Source organism: Sciurus carolinensis, chromosome 4 (assembly GCF_902686445.1).
Source record: "Sciurus carolinensis chromosome 4, mSciCar1.2, whole genome shotgun sequence".
NCBI lineage: Eukaryota > Metazoa > Chordata > Mammalia > Rodentia > Sciuridae > Sciurus > Sciurus carolinensis.
The window spans coordinates 67873593-67886539 of NC_062216.1; the positions used below are offsets into that span (position 1 = coordinate 67873593).

The 12947-nt window shown below is 41.1% G+C and overlaps 1 protein-coding gene across 6 annotated transcripts in view; it reads right to left on the bottom strand.

Annotated features, from left to right (window-relative positions):
- LOC124983001 (uncharacterized) overlaps positions 1 to 12489 on the bottom strand; it is a 53703-nt gene extending 41214 nt beyond the window's left edge. For 5 of the 6 annotated variants that reach the window (XM_047549845.1, XM_047549843.1, XM_047549841.1 and 2 more), the window contains exons 1-4: positions 12286 to 12489; positions 11453 to 11574; positions 2900 to 3110; positions 5 to 118 (exon numbers count right to left, since the gene is read on the bottom strand). In XM_047549845.1, the coding sequence (XP_047405801.1) occupies positions 5 to 118; positions 2900 to 3110; positions 11453 to 11556 (429 nt within the window). In that variant the 5' untranslated portion in view covers positions 11557 to 11574; positions 12286 to 12489. The remainder of the gene's footprint in view (positions 1 to 4; positions 119 to 2899; positions 3111 to 11452; positions 11575 to 12285) is intronic. The other variant, XR_007108337.1, reaches the window with a different exon arrangement.
- Positions 12490 to 12947: the final 458 nt, after the last annotated feature.

Consider the following 12947-nt stretch of genomic DNA (forward strand, 5'->3'; position numbering starts at 1 on the left):
TTACTCTTTCAAAGAAATCTCTCTTTCTTTTTTGGTGGGGGGGGTTGGTCTTTTTGAATCTTCTCATCAGAACTCCAGGGGCAGGACAGTCCACAGACCCCCATTTGGTCCACAGTACCTGGTAACAGTGAAACCAGAAAGTCAGAAAACAAGCTTCCTGTCTACTTCTCTTATTCAGCATTCTCCTTGCAAAATACATCTCCTTCCAAAATCCACAAGGCATGTTATCCTGACATTGCCTACAGATGAGCAGACAATCAGCCTTTATTTCCAAGGGTACTGGAGTAGGTAGTCTTTAGGGAAAAGCTGCCCTTGGGCACCTCAACCACCTCAGTTGAGTGGCCAGTGGGGGAGCAGGCTTTCCATCTCATCCATAGGATAAGTATCCAGCATTTATAATTTCAAACTTTCAACAATTAGGCCATTCGGTTTCCCTAAAGAATCAGCTATGGTATTGTTATCTAATCCCTTACTATTCAAAACAGAAAGTTTATTTTCATGCATTTTGTTACCCCATGTGCTCATGGGACTTGGCGCTAACATGTTAACACATTATTCTTCCTAAGGAGATAATGTTCACTTCAGTGGAAAACCTGAGATGAATAACTTGACCAAAGAAGCAGATTTAATGGAGACAATAAGGGTATCAGGGAGATGAGTGAGAGGGTCTTCAGATCACTGGGCACACAGGGAGCTACAGTTCTGCCCACATGAAAGACCAGCCCTGGCCAAATTCAGTTGATGCTAAATGACCATGTATATAAGCTCTTCCTGTTGTTTTAAAAATTACTATACATTTATTTCTGACATGAAGCAAGAGGAGGCATTCTTGATGTTAAAGTCAAATACTGTCAATGCCTCTGTACTAAAGGTCTCAAGGTGTCTTGGCCTTCATCACTGACAAGAGTTCCTGACCCTGCAGAAAATGGCACAGACAGACAGGACTTGATGATTGGCAGGCTTGTATTTACCCCTTTACACCTCCAAACAGAAGACCCCACTTTGTGACATGCTTATTTGCATGATGGTTTTCATTCTTAACTGAGGCATACTGCTCTCTAGAAAGTCAACCTGAACCAAGTTGTTCATTTCCACTTTTGATTCTTGGTGCTTTTTTCATATAGGACTTGTAAAAAGGAAAAATAATGCACTCTGCTAATTGATTGTGAAATTTCAGTTTTTTTCTTCACTTTCTATTTTAAAAATGAGTGTATTTGAGTCATGGTTCTTTACATGGGTTAAAATAAGTCTCATCCCTTCCTAATATGAGCCAATCTTCAGATTTTCCACTAACAAGCTACATACATACAAGGAAGTTCACTGCACATAATTAGAGTTCCAGAAGAGAATGGAAGAGAGAAAGAAAGAAAGCCCTAAAACTTGGGTTCACATGCAGGCCCTTCTTGGAGCTGCAGGGGTCCCTTACCCATTTCTCACTGGCATATGTGCTTCCTTGCTGGACTGGAGGCTGATTTCCCACTTCTATTGGCTGCTGCTTCTCATTAAGAAACTGGGATTATGCCATGTCCATCACAGTTCCCAACACCCTCCTCTGTGGCCTCATTGAGGTGCCATTGCTGTTAGTTTTACTGAATGAAATGGGGAAAATCTCTTTCTGAGGAATCAGCAAAAGCAATGGCCATCCAGAGCTCAAGGCCATTGCAGAATGCAGAACACCTGCTTCCTTTGCAGCAGATTGTCTTGACAGTTCCTTCTACTCCCTTCGCTTCAGTTATGGCCCAGACCCGGCAGGACTGTACAGAATTTTCTTCTCTCTTATTTCCAAGCTTCCTCAAAAACCACCCATTGCCAGGCAGCTTCACATCTGCTGTGCCCATTTAAACTGATTAAAAGTAGATACAAAAGGTAGTTTAGCTTCTCTATACTAAGCAGATTCTCAGATTATCTCCCTTAAAGAGGAAACAAAAGTTGAAATGTTTCCAAAACTGCATAAAATGAATACATATTGCTCAATGAGTAAATGAGAAAAAAAAATAAAGTAGAAGATAAGTTTTTGATACAATCAGGACAGAGGCAATTGATGGTCTTCACTGAAGGGAACAGCATGATTTAACTGGATGAGGGGGCAGGATGACAGTAGGTTGTTTTTCCACCTGCAAGTGGCAAATCCAGCTGTGAATGGTGAGGGCACCCTTGAATCCATCACAGGTGTTAGTTTCAGAGCCTGGTCCCTATGGAGAAGACAAGTCACCTGGCCATGGTGGGGTGCAGGGCATGAATACAATAGTGAAATCTAAATGAAAAAGACATCTCAAACAGCAAGTATTCCCAAATTATTTTTTATCATATATGTAATCATTCATGGCATCTTTACCTTCCACTGCCATCCTGATACAGCCCATAACAGCCTGATACACTCTCTTGAGTAAAAAGCAAGGTTATCACTCTCTCTCTCCAAGCTAACCTGAAAATAGTCCATTGTATCAGAAACAAAGTTCCCAATGTTGAACACATCCCAGCCATGGGAACTGGGCATACCCTGGAAGTTGGCAGATTTTATTCAAATAACATAGTCCAAGTGTGGATATAACTGAGGGGTGACTTCAATTCAGAGGATGTTTCCCCATTGTTGTAAGTGATAGAAACGCCTCTGCTAAAGAGGAAAAGTTTCCTTATCTAAAATATACTTGGCACATCAAGGTGTCATGGAATATTTCAGACACTCAGCAGGTCTGATCCTCCCTGCCCTCAGCTCTCAGGATCCAACATCACCTTCTAAGGTGCTTCAGGATGCCTCAGAGAACCTCAACTCCCACTCCTGGGTTCATTTCCAGCAGCATCATTAGCTGTGCTGACTGGGACCTAGAACATGGAGTGTCCTTTCAATGTGATGATCAGGTTTGCAGAACCTGGAGCAAGTCAAATAGTTTGTACTTACAAAGTGATAAAACTGACGATCTGAAATGATCCCCCTGAAGTCAAATTCATCAGGTTGCCACGTGACTAGGAAGATGAGTAGATGCTTATCTTTGAGTCTCCCTTTCTTGCCACCTTCAATATGTTCTCCCCCATCACGTGTATTGCTTCTGGAGAAAAGCACATTCATAGATCTGAATTTTGATCCTCTCCCCTGATGAAGAGTAGATTGGCTGAAAGGTAGACAACAGGAGGGAAAAAGGAGGAGTTGGAACAACTCACAATGATAAACTAAGCAAACCACAGCTGTAGCAAGCAGAGCTAAAGTGTAACTGGTCCAACTCTTGCTTTGCATACAACCCTTGCTGCTCTGTCACTGCAACTTATTTTAAAATTGACTTGTTTTTTCCTTCCTTTTCTCCCTTCCCCTTCCCTAACTATGGGGAAAACAAGATTAACCTTCTTCCCATCCTAGGCCAAGTTATCTGTCCTTTGGCTAACAGACCAGAGGAATGAAGAAATCGAGACTTCAGGGTCAACATTTGCAGATCCAAGAAACAGCTATCTCTCATGGCTACAAATGGATGACTCCCAACAGAGCACAGCTGGAGCATAGCCTTTGAATCCCCTCTTTAAAAACCCATTCCTTACACCACCTGTGAAACTCCACATCATGTACAACCACAAGAATGGGATCCTAATTAGAATAGGTTATACTCCATATATAATTACAATATGTCAAAAAACTTAATTTATATCTAAAAAGAACAAATTAAACAACCAAAAAGAAATAAAGACCCATTCTTCTCCCCTGGCAGAATTATAATAGCTGGGACAGGAGAACCCTGTGTTTCTCCTTTGCTAACAATATAACTTCTTTCCCTCCAAACCCGCTCTTTTCTGTGTTTGTGGGGAGAAGTACTAGGAATTGAACCCAGGGTCTCACTAAGTTGCTAGTCCTCTAGTTTACAACTCTGCCTCAGTCTCCAAGTCACTGTGATTATAGGTGTACACCACTACACCCAACTCCTTTTTCCTTTTTCTCAAAACCTTGTACCCATTATTGGATAGGTGTGGGCAACAAGGACTGAGTTTTCATTATCAAAAAGGACTTCATTTGGAAAAAGGAAATACCTGCTATTTAAGTAAATGCTTATGTTCACTTAATTATCATTTAATTACATACAGCATTTGGGGGGATTAATGAGAGCATTAGACCCATTAATATGTTGATCTTAGTCAAGGAATTAGATAGGAACAGATGCTATTTATTTATTAAGCTATTCATTTACATAAAACATCCAGAGTAGACAAGTCCAGATATAAATTAGTGGTTGCCAAAGGTTTCATAGGAGGAAGGAGAATGAAAAGTGACTACTTAATGGGTATGAAGTTTATCTGTGGGACAATAAACATGTTCAGAAATTACATAGCAGTTATGGTTGCATATCATTGTGAATATACTAAAAACCACTGGATTGTCTACTTTTAAATGGTTAAAATTGTAAATTTCCATGTTGATACTTCATCCCAATAAAAATTTTAACTGAGAAAAAGCACTGAAGACACTACAAACATTATGAACCTCTATTTTGGTAAATCACTTTTAGCTCACAATTTAATACATATATACATTGTGCCCTTAAAAATCCCTTTCCTGTCCCACATACTTCTGTGATAGTTTTTTCCTAAACAGGAGTTTTAGAAAGGGATTAAGAAATTAGTCCAAAATTCAACCAATTTCACTCAAGTTCATAGGACCAGCAATGCAAAGACTCAGGCCCTCCAGGAATTGAAACTGCATTTAGGGCTCACACCATTTGCAGCTATTTCACTAACTCCCACATAACCAAAATGAAGCTGGCCATGCCCCTCTATAGAGGTAGTCTTATTTTCTACAGAAATTTACCCAAACAAGTAGGCAAGTGCCATTCAGAAGGCTCTGCAGGGCTTGAAGGACCTTCCACACTAGTGCACCAGGGCTTCCTCTTATTACATTTAAATATTGGTTTGCTTGCAGGCCACATGTCACAATGGCTGAACACTTTAACAAATAATAATCTTTCTTGGGGAAAAAACCAACTATTGTCCAAAGACCTATAACAAAATTAAACTGCAAGCTATAGATTATTAAAGTTAATGAAGAAATCTTAGGCATTCAAATGTATTAAGCAACCACTGCTTACTCCAGCAGCATTATAGTAAACTGTGCAGACAAGATTTCTTTAGGAATTTTGGGAAGACAGTACAGTTTAGTTTCAATCAGTGCTACCTAGAGGGAATAAGAAAAAAAAAAAAAGAAGAACTTTTTAAACACCTTTTTTTTTTTTTTTTTTTTTTTTGCGGTGCTGGGGATTGAACCCAGGGCCTTGTGCTTATGAGGCAAGCACACTACCAGCTGAGCTATATCCCCAGCCCTAAACACCTCTTTTAACAACTTCCCAACACTTCTAAAACCAAAATCACTGAACACATTCACCTAGCACCCAGACTCTGAGCTTACAAGAAACAGGTTCTGACAATGTATGACCATGGCAGTTATGATGAAGACTAGGGATATCAAACTGATTTTGTATTCTTTGCTGTCATAAGTGCTTCACTTTTTTATATTGTTATTCAAAATTTAAGAGCTCAATTTTTATTATTTGTAACTCAACTGAAAAACTGATTGTCTCTAGTAGTTGGTGGTTATGGGTATGTTTTGAAAGAAACTGGAAATAAAGTACCTAAACTAATACACTTTCATTAATTTAACAAAATGGAGATTTACTGACTTAACCAGCATTCATTTAACATCTACTACATACAATGATACAGAAGCAATACTAAGCAATTAGAACTCCTGAGGAGTTTACACATTAGCACTAGGTTGATCAAAATTACTTAATTCGACTTTGATAAAAAACACATTAGGATCCTCAGGTCCTAGTAACATTCTTCACACAAACTGGGTATGGAGAGCCAAAAGTGAACTCTGATAGCAATGACACACTCAGCTGGTATACGCACTACCTCCTCATTCTCACTCTCCCCATCCCCCAGGATTTTTTTTTTTTCTAAATAGCAGGTACAGGTTTCTGAACATCTGATCCTAGCCATAAGCCACAGATTAGAGACTAACAGTAGGTTTTAACATAAGGTTACTTCACAAGGTAATAAATATTTCAAAACAACTATAGAAAGTGATTGTATCTCTGGGATTGGGATTGTATCTCCAAGGAGAGAAAGTGAGCAAAACACTCTGGAGAGTTCCTAAAACCACTCATCCTGTCTCTGAGGCCTGCCCACCTTAGCCCCCAAATCCACTGCTCCAAGAAGGAGTGAACTCACCCCACCTTTTCTCCTACATTAAACGTAGTATTTTTAAAACCACCAGCCCATTTGGCCATGATCTATGGTCCATTATGAACACCAACTGGTGTGTTTAGAGCGTGACCATGGTAAACAAACACAGACTAAACCTGCACAAGAACACTCTTGGTGTGAGTCTACTAGGGAGTCAAAGAATGAGGGACAGGAAGATTTCCTGAGGACTAGACTGGTCAATTGGCTTTTAAAATCAACACTGGGCAGGGTTGAACTTCAACAACACCCAAAAACCCCTGAGCATGTCCAGATGTCAGACAGTCTAGAGGAAGAGTTAAGGACACAGGCTCCACATCAGACTGTTTGCCTTCAGATCCTGACTCCATGCTTCACAGCAATGGCAACACCTGTGTGACTCCTACTCCTCCTGTGTAGTTAGAAGAACAGAACAGCACCTACCTCTTAGGAGTAATGGGAGAACGAGATCATAATTAAAGAGATCAGCCCAGTGGTTAGCTCACAACAAACACTGAGTGAACACATGCACCTCTATCTACACTTTTCAGGGATTATCTGAACTTCCAGTCAGTTCCTGAACTGAAATGTCAACATGACAACTACTACTATTTGGCTTGACCCTAATTATGGGCCCACAAACGTTCCTATGAGGGAGTAGTATTGAACTCACTCAATTAATAAGCACAAGAGTACTAAAAGTTTAATCACATTCCAGTAAAGTGTGCATTATGTCATCTACCTACAAAACCTCTAAAATATTTTTTAAAAATATTTCAAACCTCTAGCCACATTACTTGAAAGGAACTGTTTTAAAATCCCCCAGCCTCCTCCCACTAAATCAGCATAATTATCTATAAAATCAGAACAATCTGACAAATTCTGATAAACCATCAAAACACCAACTTCAACAGAATAAGACACAAAAGTGACTGGGAAAATCATTCAAATCACTTACATTAAAAGATTTTAAAGTTCAAAAGTACTTCAGACCCAGGGTAAATCAAGGGGTTTCTCTTGACTATGTTTTTTGATCCTGTAATAGAATCCACATATTCCAACTGGCCTGTGTAACATCCCTCTTTCCCTGTGTTACCAATTGTGAAACAAAATTGGCAAGATATAATAGCAAACTCCAAGCATCATCTCAACCAGCTCTTACACTATTTAGAAAGACTTACTGCCACTTAATTGTCTTAAAAGAAGACAATCAAATTTATCCTAAGTGTGTGATAGTAACTGATCTCACAAGTCATTTTTTACAACTCTCATACTGAGATCCATAAATATTCTATTTATTCAAATTTTTGTCTCCAAATGCTCAACAGCTTCAAGGAAAACTAGTATAAAAACATACCATCTTAGTCAAAACTGTCTCCATCAAATGAATTGGTTATTCAGTTTACTGAAAACAGGACTCCAAGTAATTTTTAACCATTAAAAGTTTAAAGGGTATGCCTGATTGGGCAGTGTTAGGCTAAGCCAAGTCAGATACTTTTACTTCACATCATATTTGTTTTATTAGACATTACATATTCTTGTAATATTCTTGGTAAACACAAACAAGATGATGTAATAAAGCATGTAAACTGAAGCAGACAAGCACCTAAAATGTCTAAAAATCTCAAGAATTTATTGCAATTTCAATAGCCTAACACTCCAAGTATCTAAAAGAAGAAAGGATTACCACTGAATTGTGAAAGTAAAATATATATCCAGATGGCTTAAAGGTTGCTGTTTGGTGCATAACAGCAGCACCGACAATTACTGTCAGGTGGTTTCAAAGTACAATGGCATAAGTCAAATAACTGACTTGGAGTGCAAATTTAGGACAAAGAATATATCTGGAGAGCCTGCGAAGGTTGATGCTTCTCGTAACCTTCATCAGGCCAGTAACAGTCAAGCAGCAGCAAGATGGAACCTGGGCACAGGAGTCTTTCCTCATTTGAAGAGAGAAACTTAAGCCCATTCCTTCATGAGAGACTGTGCCATACTCAAGGGACACCTCAGGAAACCCTGTTCTCTGCCACACTGGGAATCTATCCACCTAGACTACACTGGAGCAACGGGCAACAGGCAAGTGAACCATCCTAATCTTTCCCCTTCTTCCCCACATCTCCATCACTGCTCCTGCTAGTCCTCCTACCAAGGGTGGGGGTCCCAGACTGCCCAAACCAAAGTCTTCTTGAAAGAGGAACTTTTAATCTAAAGGAAAAAAGAAATGGAAATTTACAGTAGCAGGAAAAATGCTATTGTAACAATCAATTCCTTCTTTTCCTTTGGTGCTGGTCAATAGCTCATATGCATAATACAATTCTCTTTCAAGAAATCATCAGAAACAAATACACTTTAAAAAATGCATTACTCTAGACTCTGCACAGGAAGATATACTTCAACTTCCTTTTTCTGGGGAAAGAGGCAGCAAACCAGTAATGTTAAAATGTCAAAACTTTTGTTTAAACTGAACTATGGTTTATTCTCTGGTGCAAACACCCACTGAGGTGAGCAATATCACTATAAAAGATCCCCTTAGGAGAGGTGGAACCATCTGAGCAGCTGCTACTTTGCACCTATGATAAGAACTTACAAACATCCCTGAGAACAACTCCCAACCCAGGTACAATGAAACTGCTGTCTGGTTGGAGTTCTGTGGAATAAACATCAGCACAGACCTAAGAACAGGGTCCACTTTGGGTGGGGAGAATGCAGGAAATACACAAGCCAGGTGCGCACTAAATAGTCTCATGTGGAGAAGGGAGGAAGATGACAGTTTCCAACTCTCCACAGAGCCTCTTGGGAAGACATGGGTCAGTTAAGCAAGATAATGCCTGGTCAATCCTACTGATGAAGACATCTTGAGTGTGGAGATGCTAAGCAATGCCAACAGGTATTCCCCATCATGTGTCCACATCCACACCTAAGGCCTATGACCTGAGCAGGGTAGAAGGAACAGAAAGAACCAAAAATGTGGACAGCACTTGGTGATGATTACAAGCATAAACATTTATTAACTAAGAAAGTTAATGAAAGATCATGAGCAGTGATAGCTATTCTGCACCCACAAAACATCTCAGTCAGTATCAGTTACAATTAGAAACCTCTGGATGTTAAATTTCTTATTTTTCAGAGGTGGAACATACTTGGTTCTCAGCCAAGCCTATATGGAACTTTTATAGAAATTAGAAAAAGATTGTGTTGAGCTGAGTACAGGACATATCCTGCCACATGTGGCCTCCTGCCCTAGTCTGCCCTTTTGCTACAAACAACTGACACAGCCATGTGCAGAGAGCCTGTTGAGACTATTTTTCAGGATCAAAAAAACAGGAAGAAGTTGGGAAATCACTAGATGTGGAGTCAGAAAATGCAAATTATTGTCTTGCTTCTCACAAGCAAGACTGTAGGAAAGTTATAAATTCTGAAAAGGTTTCCACAGTTGATAATGTGGGAAGCAATAGATACAAAGAGCCATTAGAACTATCGATGGCACAGGAAGGAACATGAGGGCACTGGAACAAGCTCTGATATGTTGCAAAAGCCCAACTAATATTTGCAAAAATTATGGCTACCCATGCAGTTTTTTTCCATAGGAAAAGGACATTCTAATCTGAAAAATACACCTTCTACCTTCATGGATCTCACAGTTGGGAGGTTAGTGATGATGTCAGGTCTCAGTTCTGGCATATACCATACTACTGAGACTTCAAATGACATCTGTTGGGTGAAGATTTGTTCATGAGCTGAGAGCTGATATTTTTAGTGATCCAACAGTCCCTGGTCTTCTTGCTGCATATGACCACATCATAAGAGAAGTTTGTGAGAAAAGGCATAAAGAGAAATGAGAGGGGATGAAGTTTCTTACCTATAAAACCTTTCCTTTACAACAGCTCTTAAAATTAGAAAAATCAAATGTTCACATGTCACACAAGGAAAAGGTCAAGAAGGCAGTGCTTCATAGTACTGAGGGAATTAACACAAAGACTGAGGAAATGAGTGGCAGTTGTGTCTCAAATGCATCTCTGATTTGTTTTCTATGACAAACCTAGGGCTGCATTTGATATGAGATATGACAGGGACACAGGCAAGAGGAGGAATCAGGATGACTTTGGGTGGGGAATGTTGAATCAGGTCAGCAGGGTATTTCTTTATCTAGAATATTCTCTACAGGGCAGGAATTATTGTTCACAGAATGGACCAGAGACCCTGTCTAGATCTTGGCTAGCTGGATTCCACCACCTGCATGCATAACAAAATAGGATGGAAACAGAAAAAAATAAATTGTATGCAATTTCGTGAAACTGGGGAGAAGCAGCTATGATCCTTCCCCTGCTGGTCCCACAGAAACTCTTAAAAATTTATAAACCAAAACGAGGTATTACACTGACATAGGTCTAGTGAGCCTGTGCTAGATAGGTGGGGGCAGAGGGCAATCTGCACTCCCAACTTCCTTGGTGTCCCCAGGCCTGGGGTGGGTACAGCCCTTCAGTTTTTAGAAGGATGGGGGATGCAGAATGTTGTCCTTAATTTCAATCTGTTTCATAATGATCATGAGTCCAGAATTAGCATATAAGTAGAAAGAAATAAGTTGACATTCTTTAATTCTGGCATTTTTCTCATGAAACCTTCCCTAGCTTTTGACCAAGTGATCAGAAATCATTGAATTCAAAACAGCAGTCAAGAAAAGCTCTACATGGAGCATGATACATGGGTTGAATCTTCAATTGAGGGTGGGGGAGTTATGACCAGGAGTTATGACAAGGTGCAGTAGTGCCTTTCTGTAATCCCTATGACTTGGAAGACTGAAGCAAGAGGATCACAAGTTTGAGGTCAGCCTGGGCAGCTAAGTGAGATCCTGTCTAAAAATAGCACAAAATAGGGCTGGGGTGTAGCTCAGAAGTGGAGAACTTGCCTAGCATGACAGTAAATTCCCCCCTAAATGAAACCAATAAAATACAATAGCGTCTAGAATAGAAAATGATCCCAAGCAAATGTTAGAGTCCATGCAGGTAAATAATCTTTATTAATCGCACTTTCCAGTCCTCTGACTCAAGGACACTAGCCACTGAGCTACATCCCCAGCTCTTTTAATTTTTTTAAAATTTTGAGATGGGTTTTCACTAAGTTGTTTAGGGTCTTTCAAAGTGGTTGAGGCTGGCCCCGAACTGTTGATCCTCCTGCCTTAGCATCCGAAATCACTGGGATTACAGGTGTGTGCCACTGTGCCCAGCAAAAATGTCAAAATGCTTACACCAATTACCTCAAATGAGATGATGCAAAGCACTTCAGTATGTGTAAGAGGCAATTCTTCCTTTCGGTTTTAACAACTTCATACAATAGCAGAAAATTGGCTGGCATCTCCATGGTTGGAAAATGTCATCTCTTTATGAAAACAACATGCAGGTATTTGCAAAGTTTCTACTTTGTCTTCCAGTTAATTTACAATAACCGCTTATTTTCTGCTTTTTATTTAGGAAGGACATGGAACTGAAAAATTTTATTCCACTGCCTCACACAAATGCCAGTCTCACAGGGCTGCAAAATTTCAGATAGGGGGCATTATTTATTATCTTTAGCAGATTCAGCTATTTACAGTCTGAAAATGTGGGCTTTTTCTCATAAGAGCGGTAAATTTGAAAAGTTTGGATGATCACGTTTGATCACACTACATAATGTAGCATGAAACGTCATTGGTTAGATAAGTTTTTCTAATTTACTGATTCTGTTGAAAGCATTCATTTGTGAACGTTTGTATTTAGCTCAGCTGCGTTTCCGGTAGATCTCATTTTCAAACCCACACCCATCTTCCCAAAGTGTAAGAACTCAATTTTAAAGGTTAACAAATTATAGAGCAAATGTTTTAACTGTACTTTTTTTCTATTTTATACTTACCAGTTACAATATTAACAAAGGTAAGATCTACGGGAAAAATAATCCTTCGCTTTTTCCCTCCCCGCTCATTTCTGAGCTCCCAGACCAGGTATTACAGACGTCTGCGATGGGAGGCCTGATTTTAAGTGGGTATAAATACAAGTGGAAGATGGAACAAGGCTTAGTTCGGGCAATGGACGCGGAGGGGTCCTGACGCCTCACCTACAGCTCCGACCCTCCTGGGTTCTCTCTGCCCTGCGCTCTGGCCCCGGGGGCGAGGAGGAGTCGGGCGGGAAAGGCAGTCGCCTCAGCGCCAGGGACTGGAGCGAGGCGTGAGGTTCCGCCCGACTTCCGAGCTGCAGCCATCTCGGCCGTCAGCTCCCCGGGAAAGCGGCAGCCGTTGGAGCCGCTGCCGCTTGCGCAACTACCACAACCGCCGCCGGAGCAGCCACCACGCGCCGGGCGCCCCTGGCGTCATCACGCCGCGCCTGCCAGACCCGCCCCCAGACCCTGCTGCGCGACTCCGCCTTCCGGCCTGGGAGCGGGTTCCAAGTCCCGCATTCTCACTGTGCTTCTTAAGGGATGCCAGTTCAGAGTCAGAGCGGGATGACTCAGAGCTTCAGTGGTAACTCGGTGCCCAAGCCTAGTCGAAGGCGCGGGGCGTAGGCACAGGCCTGCGGTCAGAGAGGGGAGCGCCAGGGCCGCTCTGGCGAGGGCACTGTAGGTGAGAGTGAGCAGAGTCGCTTGGACTACGCTCGCCCTAGGAAGTGGACTGCTGGAGACTGGAGGGGCGGAGTCGCCTCCTTCCCAAACCTTACAGTTTTTCGCCTTCTCCTTCGCTGCGGGTTATCGAAATCCGAGGAGGGCCACCGTCATGGGGAGTA